This window comes from Eptatretus burgeri, chromosome 6 (assembly GCF_056783735.1).
Source record: "Eptatretus burgeri isolate ZD-2024b chromosome 6, Ebu_testis_v1, whole genome shotgun sequence".
NCBI lineage: Eukaryota > Metazoa > Chordata > Myxini > Myxiniformes > Myxinidae > Eptatretus > Eptatretus burgeri.
Window position 1 is genome coordinate 79,390,388 of NC_140966.1, and position 14,731 is coordinate 79,405,118.

The 14,731-nt window shown below is 43.7% G+C and overlaps 1 protein-coding gene across 4 annotated transcripts in view; it reads right to left on the reverse strand.

The window, feature by feature from the left end:
* NRDC (nardilysin convertase) overlaps positions 1-14,017 on the reverse strand; it is a 111,983-nt gene extending 97,966 nt beyond the window's left edge. Inside the window, exons 1-7 of one of the 4 annotated variants that reach the window (XM_085885815.1) lie at positions 13,925-14,017; positions 13,566-13,769; positions 10,471-10,720; positions 9,787-9,868; positions 6,548-6,701; positions 2,204-2,277; positions 684-779 (exon numbers count right to left, since the gene is read on the reverse strand). In XM_085885815.1, coding sequence (XP_085741941.1) covers positions 684-779; positions 2,204-2,277; positions 6,548-6,701; positions 9,787-9,868; positions 10,471-10,720; positions 13,566-13,723 — 814 coding nt within the window. In that variant the 5' untranslated portion in view covers positions 13,724-13,769; positions 13,925-14,017. Of the gene's footprint in view, positions 1-683; positions 780-2,203; positions 2,278-6,547; positions 6,702-9,786; positions 9,869-10,470; positions 10,721-13,565; positions 13,770-13,890 lie in introns of all 4 variants that reach the window. The other 3 variants (XM_085885816.1, XM_085885814.1, XM_085885817.1) reach the window with 3 other exon arrangements.
* Between the last annotated feature and the right edge of the window lie 714 nt (positions 14,018-14,731).

The following is a 14,731-nucleotide window of genomic DNA, read 5'->3' on the forward strand; positions in this document are numbered from 1 at the left end:
TTAGGATCTCCTACGACGAAGCTTGGTCTCTCGGCCTGTTACTTTCACATCACAGACTGGTTGGTGGCCTCTGTATTCTACCACCACGTTTTTTTGTCTTGTAACCTCTGCCCTCTCTTGGCTGTGTCCCTCCCAGGTTTTTACAGGGCACACATGGTCTGCCAGTAACCTTCTTCTCGTTAAACTCCCAAAATTGATCGCACTCTTCCTTCTACTTCGCTGTTGGTGTTTCCCCCTTTCCATTTTGTTTGAGCTCTTCCAAGAGCATCGACCAGGAAAACAATTCTTGTTTTTTTTAAGGTCACATGAAGAATTGAAGGTAGAGAGACACACACACAACACTGTCAACTAAATAATCAAATAAACAAACTAAATAAAATAAGTGGTTTCTCAAACCAAAGTTATCAACATGAAGTGGATTTAGAGGGAAGACCCAATATTTTTGACCTAGCTTTACTGAAAACATCAGAAAAAGTCAGTTTCAGGTAAGAATACCTAAAAGCAAACAACACGTGGAATGACCACTTCCATTGATGCCGTGGAAAAAGCATATGTCTGTACAAATGTAGATCCCTTTCTCATTTTGTGTCGTTTCATCCAGAAAGTCGAGTTTTGTTTATAATTCACGAGTCTCATAAATTGCAAAACAATTCCATAAAGATCTCAGTCATGTTGAGTCATACCCCAAGAGAAGTTGCCCATGGGATGGCCTTGACGTGCTAGAGAAGAAACTAGAGCCTCCCATCTGGTTGAGTCAGAAAGGAGGGCCTCCTGGAACTCTGCAAGAAACAACAACAAGGGGAGGAAAGGTAGAGATGTTGAACATGATGGGAGCAAAGAATTAAGGGCATGGGAATGATGAATGAAGGAAAGTGACGTCAAAACCAAGTGGACGATAGTAAATTATAATTTTATAAAGTTAAGTGAATAGTTATGAGCACTTCAGAGTTTGAGCAAAAGAACACGATTTGTGTAACGATAAAGAACATGAAATGCCGATCAATATACCACTAAAAGGCGATGCATCTGTCCATGTGTGTGCATGTGTGTCCATCATGCTTCATTTTAAAGGGTTCCTCTTGTTTGTTTCATAATAAAAATAATACCATTGGAAAATTAATAATATATTGACTTGGAACAAAAATTAGTGTGTTTAAGAATAAAAACTAGCCAAACCCACGCTCCGCGTGAAGTTTCTAAAGTGAGGGTTCGTTAGGACATCAATGTATCCAGTGTTCACAATGTGATTTATAGAATTTCTTTATATACGTTTCTTGTTACATTTTTTGTGTCAAATGCACCTTCTGAAGTAGTCAACATGTGCAGAAGAGGGTTTTACATTGCAGACGCTGTTTTCTAGGAGTGGCATTACGCCTCTCAGCGGTGACGGTCTGTCGATGACAGACGTATTGACATCAGCGAATGACCGATGATGTCATGACGTCATTACGCCTCTCAGCGGTGACGTCACACGTCGCCATGCAAACGAATGTAAAAATTAGAAAATCGCCAAAAATTCCCAAACCTGTCCATCTGGCACAATCTCACATGGCCTATGCTGTACATTCGACCACAGAGCACCCGCATGCTGAAAGTGGCGACAATCCGTCCGGCAGTTTCGGAGGAGATACGTCCACAAAATATGGCTTAGCGTTTTAATATAATAATTCCCATTTCAAAAGGCTGTCGTTCCATGATGGAAGAGGAAAAAGCACGACCTTGAGCTTTAATGTAATGCTTCTAACAGCACGACAGAAGGAACCCTTTAAAATAAAGCGTGATGGTCACAGAAGGAGCACACAAAATATTATCTACAGTATTGCAATATTTATCGAAGTAATAGAAAATATATAAAAGTACACGGACGGAGCACACAAACAACAACCGCCACAACGACCACAGCAACAACTACGTGTTATAAAAGATCCTTTTTCACAAGTTTCACTTCATTTTACATCCCCATTGAGACTATCACATGGACATGTAATATGTTTGTGAAATGCAACATGCTGTCTTTTGATTAAACCCATCAGTGAAATGAAGGGGTCAGCAGGCTAGTGATAACTAAACAGGCCCAAAATTAATGTATGGTATTTAGAGAATTGCAAGCAAAATGACAGGGAGGTTCTGCAAATAAATAACTAAGATAAATGCAAGGAGAACAGATTGCAAAACAAAGTGACGACAGAGAAGAACAACGTACCACTGTCCACAGCCTCGGTTTCACGGGAAACAGCATCCTCACGCAGCAGAGGACTTACAAAGAACTGAGCCCACCTTTCAAAACAAACAGTGCAGGGATGTTTTGAATCATCAAATATTATTGAAACACTATACATCATCTCCGTTCGGGACCAACTAGAGGATCATTATTGAAGCAACCTCATGGAACCATTGTGGTTGTTAAAGACCAAGAAGTACCCGAATGTGGAAAGATTCTCAAACACTGCGCTCAATCCATGAAAGAAAAACAATCTTGCAACTTGGACAAGGTACAGACTGAAATGAAGAAAATAATGGAATCCATCTATACGACATACAAATAAAAGTGTGTGTGTGTGTGTGTGTGTGTGTGTGTGTGTGTGTGTGTGTGTGTGTGTGTGTGTGTGTGTGTGTGTGTGTGTGTGTGTGTGTGTGTGTGTGTGTGTGTGTGTGTGTGTGTGTGTGTGTGTGTGTGTGTGTGTGTGTGTGTGTGTGTGTGTGTGTGTGTGTGTGTGTGTGTGTCAGTGTCTCCTCCACAACTCCAAAATAATAAAACCTCGTTTCCTGAAACTTTGCATACACACTAAGAAAACTCCAAGGAAGTCTAACAGTGAAAAATGGGTGTATGGATTGATGAAAACACCCCTTTTGAAGATAATTAACAGCCTTATTTAATTATATCCTTCATCAGGCGATCCTTGGCCACCGAGCTGTCTGGGGTCTTAAGGCGTTTCCAAGGTAACCTTGCTGGGGTCGAAAGCCGCCATGTTTCTTGGCGTGCTCAACCTTACCTTGACCTGGAACAGGACGCAACGATTTCTTAATGATGAAGTTTATTTTTCACTTTCCTCACTCATATCGAATGCCTGTTCATCATCAGCTATGAATTGCTGTACACATCGCTTTTGTAAGTGCGACAAGTATTCATATCAGGAGCTTGGAGCAATTCTATGCATGATGAGACAATTTTCCACAATCTACTCTCACGGACCTAATTTTTTTTATTTATATTTTGTATACCTTGTCGAGGCTCGTGTGAGAGCTAACACACAATGCACAGCAAGGGGGGAATGAGACAAGAGGGGCGGGAGTGGGAAGGACAAACCAGTGGGGAACAGAAAAACGAGGAGATCTGTGGAAGGGAGAGGGATGAGGCGGGGTACACAGGGTAAACAAGATGGACACTACAGGGACTTTCAGGAAGGAAAGCAGGCAATTTGAAGGAGGTGGGTTTTGGGTGGATTAACGGGGGTAGAAAAGATCAAGGATTTGGATGGGGTATGATAAGAGGTGGTGGTGAACAGCTGTTTTGAAGGCCTGGAGGGAAGAATGGGATTGAATAGAGTGAGGGAGTTTATTCCAAAGGCAGGGAAAAAGAGGAATGAAAGAGTGAAGGTGAGCAGCGATTCATGATTTTGGTAGTTTTACCAGAAGGGGGTTGTTGGCGGACCTTGAGCGCCCTGTGGAAATGTGGTGGGGACAAATCGCAGAGAGAGTTTTTCATCAAAATATTATTTCGCGATTTAGGATCGGTTATCGTCCGGACTAAATAAGTGTCGAAATCTGTTGTGAAATCTGATAATTTAAAGAAATAGTCTTATAACCAAGCCGATATATATATATATATATATATATATATATATATATATATATATATATATATATATATATATATATATATATATATATATATATATATATATATACTTAAAGCAAGCAAGGCTATGGTCACTCCTCCATATATAAGAGGTCCATCTAAAAAGTAACGGGACTGACTTCACAGAAATTTTATTCCGAAAAATATATTGAAATCACAGCTTGTCCCCTTCAAAATAGTTTCCCTCCAGTCTCACACACTTGTCCATCCTCTTCTTCCACGCTTCGAAGCACCCCCGGAAGGCTTCTTCTGGAATCCTCCAGAGCTCCGTCGTCACGGCCCTTTTGCTGGCCTCCAAATGTGGCGCACCTAGGCGTTGTTCTCCCACAGATCCCTTCACTTGTCCCGGACTGATTTCACGAGGCGCCAGAGGATCTCCTTGTACACATTGATTCACTGTTTGACCCTGTGGTAGAAACTCGAAGTGGACGATGCCCTTGATGTCAAAAAAACGCGATGAGCATCACCTTGACCTTCAATTTTGACATCCTTGCTTTCTTTGGTCTTGGTGATGCCAGACTTTTCCACTGACGACTCTGCCGTTTGGTCTCGGGCTCGTATTCGAATATCCACGATTCATCGGCAGTAATGACTCTCCCGAGCAGGTCTGGATCGTCCTCGAGGCGCTCGATAATGTCTTGACAGACAGACAGACAGACAGTGACTCTTTGCTGTTTCTGGTCCCCGGACAACAGCTTGGGGACCATCTTTGCACACACCTTGCGCATTTCGAGATTTTCAGTGATGATGCTCCAGACAGTGTCCTTGTTGATGGAAAGTTCCTCAGCAATCATCCTCATCGTGAATCGACAATCTGTGCGCACCATCTGCTTCACACGCTTGATGTTGTCCGCCGTTCTGCTCGTTGAAGGTCTTCCAGACGGTGGATAGTCTTCAACCTCCTCCCATCCCTCTTTGAACCTCTTGTGTCATTCAAATGCACGTGTACGTGACATCCTTTCTTCCCGTAGACTTACTGCAGCATTGCGAAGGATTTGGAAGGTGTTTTGCCAAGCTTGGCAAGAAACTTCAGATTGGCTCTCTGCTCACGACTCATACTAGACAATTTGTAAAGCACGACCTGCAAAAAAAAAAAAAAAAAAAAAAAAAAAAAAAAATAATCACACTGAGGGCAGTCAACCATTACCAATGATATATATTGCTGAAATGTTGCGAAAGGACTGTGACGCAACCCGTTCATTCAAGTTGTGTAAGTAGAGCACACAGCAGGCTCAGTCCCGTTACTTTTTAGACGGACCTCGTACACAAGAAAATATGAAATTTTCAAAGCATTAGACTTATCTTTTTCTTCCGCTTGCAGAATTATATTGAGAAAACAAAAATTTAGGAACGTGCCAAAATTACCCATCTTCATTGAGCTGTATGATGTAATGTACTCACTGCTAGACCTCACACCTTTGTTACCCAGAGGGACTGCCTATACACAGTATCTGCCAGATCTGCGTCTAAATTTTCTGAGGTTTTGCAAGGTGCTCCACAGGGAATCTGACATCACCAGTCAAAAAGAAGTTCAAAAGTCAACCATCGGCCAGAAAAGTGATTTTCACATTTTTCTGGGACTCACAAGGCCCAATTTTGTAACACCATCAAGAGGGTGGCATAACGGTAAACAGTGTCCGTTATTGTGAAATGCTTCAGGACCAGTTGAAACCAGATATTCGATGGAAATGCCGAGGGCTACTGTCAAGAAGTGTTGCATTGTTGCATGGCAATGCCCGTCCACACACTTCCACCCATACTGTGGAAACTCTATAGGAATTGAACTTTGAGGTGTTGGAGCATCCTTCGTAAAGTCCTAATCTGGCCCCTTTGAACTTTCACCTGTTTGGTCCACTCAAAGACACTTTAAGAAGCCGCCACTTTGACAATTACCAACAGGTGGAAGAAGCGATTCATGTGTGGCTCGTCATTCAGCCGAATACATTTTTTTCTGATGGCATACCGAAGCTTGTGAACTAATGGACTGAGTGTGTTGAAAAGGAGGGGGACCATGTGGAAAAATGATGCTCTTGTACATATACATATACATATACAGTGTTGGCTTTGCGGTTAAGGTGGCTGACTTGGGACGTTACAGTCCTGAGTTCAAACCCCTGTCGACCGTTGAATTAACACAAGGTGGGGTTGACTTAGCCTTTCATCCTTCCGAGGTCAGTGAAATGAGTGCAAGTGTACTCGGGTAATAACCATTGGAGGTAACTTGCGTCGGAGTGGCGACCCGTCGAGGACTGTACTCTTTGTCAATGAAACTGCCTCGGCAGCCCGACGTGCCTTTACGGCACAAAAGGAATGGCATCATTATTATAATATGTAGAGCGGTACTGACACATATTAAATTCCATACGATTCCATCGCCGTCCTGTAAAATCCCATACCACCGCCATCATCCATCCTTGATGGGTATTTCCACGAGTTATAAATATTTCCCTTTGAAAATATTATCTAGCTCACCTGCTACTTATTGATGGATTGTTGGCATCATTATAACATCCTTGAATTAAGAATATCAACATAAAGAAAATGTTGGTCCTGCTAGCAATAGAAAATAAAGTTATTACATTTGCCATAGTATAAAATGCCAAGTGCATTCATACAAAAGACATTTTCAAGCAAGATCCAAATTAAATTGGCACACTCAGTAATGCTTCATGATTCTTCGTTTCTCACCTGTTCAAAGCTCGAGCAAAAGAACGGCGAGGACACCCAAGAATGAATGTGGTCATGTGTGTGTCAGTAAAAGCATTATCTGTGCCACCATGACGCTTCAGAAATGCATCAAAGCCGTTCTCGCTGGGGTAACGGGAGTTACCCATAAACACCACTAAATAAAAGAAAACAGCAAAAAAATACATTAAGCATCACTACAAAATAACACAACAATGAGAATATGGTGAATGTCAAAACATCTCACAACCTCCCCCCCCAAAAAATGCAAAAGCAACAATGATGGACAAGTGATTCATGGATGTGCAACACATGTGGCTTCTGAGTTGCGATATTTCTGGGGGCACAGCAATGCCACTAATGCCACCCCCCACCTCCCTTTTTATTTTCCAGATCAGGATTTTATAATTTTACGAAGTCGCTGGCACACAACAGCGTATGAGTATTTTTCTTTAAAAATAAAAATAAAAGGCAGAATCATTCATATCCATCGGGGAATGCTTGCAGTTGCACAACAGGCTTCACATCCTGCACGCTCATTGCTGCGTACACCCCTGATACATGTCATGAAAGGCATGTCCACGGTATCCAATGCTTGGCTGCATGCAATGGCAGTCGGAGATACCCAAGCACAGTAATCCTTCCTTATTAATTACATCATGCATATAAACTTTATTGCCAATCCAAATGGAGTAGTCATGCACATAAAGATCAACCAAAACTGCAAAAAATTCCAAATCAATTATCAACTGGAATGCATACAAAAAGCTATTTATACGAGGACTAACCAGCCTGCATGGAGAAGTATTTTCCTCCGTTGCTCCGCCGAGAATCAACATCCGAAACGTCGGCTTTTCCTTACTTTCCAAGGCAGTGTAAAATCTCTCAAAATAGGGCTGGCAAGATGGTCTCGAGGTACGTACACTCGCCTCTAAGCTATTTAGCCTGGGATTGAATCCTAACACAGCGATAAACTGTCATTCCGGTGTCTTACAGGAAGGGCGCTTCATTAATGTGCGCGCCGTCCATCGGATGGATGCTAAACTGGCGTCCCATCTGCAAGCATTCGTTGATGGACGTTGAAGATCCCATGGTATCCTTCGTGAAGAGTAGGTGAGCCATCTGTGCTACTACCACTATGGCCAAATTTCAAATTCCTCCCCCAACCCTCAGAGGGCATTGCAACAGCGGAAACAGCTGTACTCTCAGCCAATGATGCTACCCTGCAGCCTTGTGCTGCATATAAATGTAGAGGAAAAACGTCTCAAATCACGATCAAAGGTACAAATTGCTGTATAGTGTACACCTTAATTCCACAATATAGGGTGTTCCAAAAATACCTGGACAACTTTGGTTGTTAATATATTTAGTACAACAAAAGATACAAAGATACCGTCTGTTTTATGATAAAAAAACCATAAAGTTTTCTTCATTTTCAGGTCTGGTGGTTTAATGTAAATTAAATGGCGACTCCAAAAGAGGAAGCTCAATGCGTCGAATGGTTCGAGAGGAGATCCGACACGCAAGTTCAGTGTAATTTCCGTACAAAGTATGGAAGGAATCCGTCATCACAGACTAGTATCAGAGAGTGGTACAAGGGGTTTAAGGAGACCGGAAGTTGTCAGAAACAGAAAATCACCGGTCGACCAAGTAGCACAAGTGCAGCAGACGTTGAACGAGTGCGTGAATCATTTCAAGAAAGTCCCAGAAAATCACTCCGATGAGCATCCAGAGAACTGTGACTACCGACCACCACTATGCACAGGATTTTACATAAAAGACTAAACCTTTAGGCCTATAAGGTGCAGATTCTACAGGAACTCAAACCAATTGAAGGACCCAAACGCAAGGTGTTTGCCTTGGAAATGCTCAGTGGCATTGAGGATGACGAAGATTACCTGAAAAAGGTCATGTTCACAGACGATGCTTGCTTTCATGCATCAGGGAAGATCGACAAGAACAATATGAGGATCTGGAGCTCTGAAAACCCCCAAGTGATCATTGAACGCATACACCACAGTCCAAAGTTCAATGTGTGGTTTGGCCTTCTCCATGATCACTTAGTGGGTCCGTTTTCTTTGCGGAGGATACAGTAACCTCGATAATTTACATGAACATGTTGGAAGGATTCGCCTTCCCACAGATTGAAGTCCTGCAACCCGATATCATTCTTCAACAGGACGGTGCTCTCCCTCATTGGGCCTGAGTCGTTCGAGCGATCCTGAATGAAAAATTTCCAGGTCGCTGGATTGGCCGAGACAGACAAAGAGCTTGCCCCCCACGATCACCAGACATAACCCCCTTGATTATTTTTCTGTGGGGGGGTTTGTCAAAGATGTTGTATACATCACCAAGGTGGCAAACCTGCGGGATCTTCTTTCTCGGATCACAGCTGCATGCGCACTGCTGGACATGGCAAGAACTTGTGCATTGCCTTGATGTCCTGCACATGATAAACGGAGCTCACATTGAAGTGTATTGATGGTGTGTCCAAAAAAACTTTAGAAGTTTCTGTATCATATAAACCAGAGTATCATTGTATCATTTGTGGTTCCAAATACATTAACAACCAAAGTTGTCCAGGTCTTTTTGGAACACTGGATTATAATCCCTCAATTTTAAGTCGATCATATAATTAGTTTCACTCGGAAAAAAATTAAATAAAAACACAAACTCACGCACGCACAGAAAGCTTGAGCGTGTGGAAAAAATTGTGTGCTGTCGGAGGTGCAAGATAATTATGCTTATTAGTTTAACTTGCATGCATATGTTTTGTTGCACTTATTTATATTCCTAGACAAAAATTTAATAACGATGCAGTTGCGATCGAGTCTCAAAAACGACAACGAAGTAGATACAAATATAGTGTGTTCAATTAAAACACAGATGGGGGGGGGGGGTGGCATAATAAAGCATCTATGTTTTCTGACATTTTCAATTACCGAGCATAAGGGGTCAGACCAAACGCGATTGCCTGCTTGGCTGAACAATTACGGTCTCGATGTCAACTTAACCAGTCCTGAAGACACGAACTCAAACAAACAGAGCCACAGGACGAGAGGGGAGAGAGAAGATGGGGAGGCAGAAGAGTTTGGCCTTTGTGTGAGTACCCTCACTCTGTATCACTATCACCACTCTCACCTGAAAGGTTATCAAGAAAGGTTAAAAAAAAGTTAATAAATAAAACCAAAGAAAGAATCACAGAAAGTTGCAAGAGCGGTGCAAGAAGAGTGTGCGCTTACTGTGCTCCAGCAGGTGAGCAAGTCCTTGAACTTCTGGAGGATCACTGAAGCTTCCAACAGCCACACACAGCGCAGCTGCCGACTGGAACAAGTGAAGATGAGTGTCAGGAACAAAGCAGAATGGTACAATCATAACATGTGATCATGGGAATATGTCAATGAGAGACACAGGAAAAGTTGTTGTTTTAGAGAACAAGACAGCATGTTGTACTTCGCAAACATATCGCATGTGTATCTGCGAGTGTCATTGAGGATGTAAAATGAAGTAAAACACAAGAAAGAGGGTCTTTAACAACACTGAATTGTTGTTGTGGCTGTGGTTGTCGTTTGTGTACTCCTCTCTCATGTACTTCAGCAGTTTTTTTTTTCTATCGTTTCGAGAAACACGACGATAAATAATTTTACAATCCTCTCGTGTCCTTGTAAGGGCTCCTGCTGTAGTAGAATAATAAATGTTACCGTTGGAACCGCTACATTAAAGCTCGAGTTCCCACTTCTTCTTCCTCAGTCTCATAAACGTCGACTTTTAAAACAGGCAAGTAAATGTGATTAAAAACACACAAAGTAAATCGATTATTACCTTTCCGATAGTACCGTTTGTATTATTATTGTGAGACAGCAGAAAGTCTTTGGGATAAAGCGTTATGGACGGACAAACTCGGCTCCAACAAGCAGCAGACTTACCTGCCTCTGTGATGGGTGATGACGACGTTTATTTCCCTCTTCCGTCTCACTGTCACTGCTCTCACCATCTTCACAATCTTCACCATCAGACTCATAATCTTCATCAACATCATCACCATCATCTTCCGAATCGTCATCAGCACTATCAATGTCATTGAAATTGTCATCAAGGTGCTCGTCTTCAGCCAGGGGTGAGCAACGAGGGTCAGACACAAGGCAAACGGTGAGGCCATTGGTGAGAGAGATAACCCTGAAGAGAAACAACACGTTAGACAGGTAGAAGGGATCCATCGATAATCGAGCAAATTTAAATTTGACCGGAATTCAAGCATTCATTCAGCCTGCTGGTTGCATCGTTACTGAAGCAGGGCTGTGCCGGTGATGTCGTGGCTCAGGTTTAAGGAAGGAATTTGGAGTTTAGCCAGGTATCAGACCACAATGGCAGACTGCTTTTGAAAGCGACCGTGGTCTCGTTAACGTACATCAGCAACTGTGAGACAGGACAGGAAAATTCAAATCCCCTCCAAAAGGACTGTGTAGGACTCCTTGAAGTTATGGAAAGCCCTGCGTGCAAAGCACCAGGGTGATTTTATAAATGGATCAGGAACAAAAACCAGGCCAGACAGCTCACTCACGAGTATGCCACCCCTGAGCTATTCTGTCAGCCCGAATCGAGGGAAATGTAATCCTAAATGCTCTGCATCCCAAATACCAAAACGTAACAGTTGTACACGCAGACCTCTGATTGATTACCTCTCGGTATATCCTCAACCTCCAATGGCTGCATCATCACATTCCAAGGACACGTGTGCAAAGCCTTTACATCCCCAACTGTGATTTAAAATTAAAAAAATAATAATTAATTATCCCGATTTATGAAAGAACTAGAAGGGTACTCGGGAGAGCGCATAGCTCCGCCACGTAATGCCGGATCCACAAGAACATAACGGGCCCAATAGATTTTTGAAATATCATGTTATACAGTACGACATCGTTTTTGGTCCAATCTCTCAAAGGTGAAGAATCAATTAAAAAAATTAAATAACTTGTATCCAGATTCAGATTCGGATCTTCACCAAAATCGAATCAATTCGTCCTCGTCACACACCCAACCCGTCCACCAAGTTTCATCCAAATCCATGCACAACTTTTGGAGATATCGTGCTCACAGCCAAACAGACAGACAGACGGGGCTGAAAACACAACCTCCCACCACCACCTGGCAGAGGTAATAAAGCTGATGAACGCATTCTTCACACAGGTGAAGGCGACAGCACCTGCAGTCCAGTCACACATCGTAACAGAATCACGTGCGTCTCTCCTGGAAGCTTTCGACATCAATGGAATTTCCCGCAATGAGGACGAAACACAAGGACCTGTTGCCGTCACATCGCTCCCGTTTAGCTCTCCCTCTACTCACTTAGCCCTGTGACCCTCGCAAACAGCTTCACATTGTACGAGTTCACCCAGGAACACTCTCATAGTGAACCTTATACAATCCATGCTTACTGCACACCTCAACTCTGATGTAGAACTGCCTTCCTGGCCGCTGACATCCAATTATACTTGAACCCCTGCACAGCAGGCGATACACTGCCATTTCATGCCAATCTTTTATACCCCCCCCCCCCAATCAACCCAATCCTAGCCTGGTGTTGGCTTAACATCTTAGGGTGTTGCGTTTGAACCCTTGTCGTAGTACCGTTGAACTAACAGCTCAGGTGGGTTGACTCAGCCTGTCATCCTTCCTCTTCTTCTTCTTCTTCTTTCGCTGCTCCCGTTCGGGGTCGCCACAGCAGATCATCCGTATGATCTGCATAGTGATTTGGCACATGTTTTACGCCGGATGCCCTTCCTGACGCAACCCTGGTCGCCTCTTACGACACACAGGGATATGGTACACCTATTTTAACCGGGGTATACAGCCTGTCATCATCCTGTCATCATTCCGAGGTCAGCAAAATGAGTACCAGCTTATTGGAAAACAAGGGCACAGTCACACCGGCCGTTGAACTAACACCAGGTGGGTTGACTCAGCCTGTCATCCTTCCGAGGTCAGCAAAATGAGTACCAGCTTATTGGAAAACAGGGGCACAGTCACACCGGCCGTTGAACTAACACCAGGTGGGTTGACTCAGCCTGTCATCCTTCCGAGGTCAGCAAAATGAGTACCAGCTTATTGGAAAACAGGGGCACAGTCACACCGGCCGTTGAACTAACACCAGGTGGGTTGACTCAGCCTGTCTTCCTTCCAAGGTCAGCAAAATGAGTACCAGCTTATTGGAAAACAAGGGCACAGTCACACTTTGGAGAAGGAGAAGGAGGAGACGGAGATGAAGAACCCTATCCTAACCTCACCCCAATCATCTCACGTGCAAGTTACTGTATTTCTCTCACCTCACCTCTCTCCTGGTTTTTGTGTTAAACTGTTGTCCCCCACACCCCACACACCCCCACCCCCAAAGTTAATACAGTAGTCCATGATCACCCTGATGTTGTATACTGTAAAGTAAGAAGCAGAGAAAAATAAATCAATAAATGTTTAAAAGGGGAACGGGGGAGGGAGAACGGGGGGAGGGAGAACGGGGGGGAGGGGGGTGGAGTATGGGGGGAGGGAGAACGGGGGAGGGAGAACGGGGTGAGGGAGAACGGGGTGAGGGGGGTGGAGTACGGGGGAGGGAGAACGGGGTGAGGGGAGAGTACGGGAGTGGGGAGAACGGGGGGAGGAGGAACGAGGGGGAGGGAGAACGAGGGGGAGGGAGAACGAGGGGGAGGGAGAACGAGGGGGGAGGGAGAACGAGGAGGGAGGGAGAACGAGGGGGGAGGGAGAACGGGGTGAGGAGGGAGTTCCGCTGGTAGTTTGGCCAATCATCTTGGAACCCTCCCTGACCCTGTATAAAGGACGAACCCCCCAAGGCCGAGTCCAGTCCGATAACACAACACATAATAACTTCGATGTCATCGATTACCATTCACTGCGATGCCCTTTGAACCCTCGGAGGGGAAGGGGGGGGGTGACTTGTACATATCTCACATGAATGTATAATTATAATAACATACATAATACCACGTGCGATGGTGATTGCGGTACAAACCTGTACAGTTTGGGATCGCGATCCGGTTTTATCATCCGTTCTTCTCCCTCTCCTCCTTCTCTGACGTGCCATTGCACAACTCCATTCAATCTGGCCGAGTCTTGTTTGCCATCGACCTGTCCCTCAGTCTGCGCTTGTAAAACGCAGCGGTTGGGCATAGCGCCTCGTCGTGCACACTAGGCCCAAGGGTGACTGTCAACGTTCCTTCCGAGAGGTGAAAAGATGGATTACAGACAACACACGCCACAACCCTCGCACAAAGATCGTTCTTTTATTATTATTATTATTATTATTAATATGGAATAGGCAAAGCCTAAAAGCGAACCTATAATTCTTCTTACATTCGCTTCTGATTTTACCTATAACTTGTTCACAACTGTATACTTGCCAACTGTACCGTGGTACATGAAAGCACCGCACAGCTGATGATATTGACGCAATTTCCGGTTACTTCGGCCTGGATTCGGAATCAGCGAAGAAATAATGTAAATCACGATAAAAAAATTATTTTTTGATGATGCGGGAGATATCTTTATTAAAATCAGTGGAGGAAATATACACCATGTGTGATATTATTTGGGTCTTTCATGTCTCCGACGATGCCTTTATCTCCCGGGACGCATCATTCCCCATGACAAAAACCGGAAACAAAAGGGTCATAGCCGACGACACGGATTCCAAATTGCCAGGGTGTTGGTGTTGGTGTTGGTGTTGGTGTTGGTGTTGGTGTTGGTGTTGGTGTTGGTGTTGGTGTTGGTGTTGGTGTTGGTGTTGGTGTTGGTGTTGGTGTTGGTGTTGGTGTTGGTGTTGGTGTTGGTGTTTTTTTCCCCCCTATTCTCTCTTTGTGCACGCGTTGAGTATGAAGCTCACGACGTTCGCTATTATTATTATTATTATTATTATTATTATTATTATTATTATTATTTCCAGAGTGTACGTGAACCGAGCATTCCTTTTGCATCTTTGTATCAGATACGTTGGAAAATGCGGATGTGCATTAAATTGGTGAGAAGGAGAAAATACAACCCCAACTAAACTGGATACACAGCACAGCACAGCAAGTTTGCACAACGAGTACATACAGTAGGTAACTATAAAGGAAGTGAGTGTATCAAGTATGTACAGTGAGTAAGTAGACAGTGAGTAAGTGTAGAATGAGTAAGTAG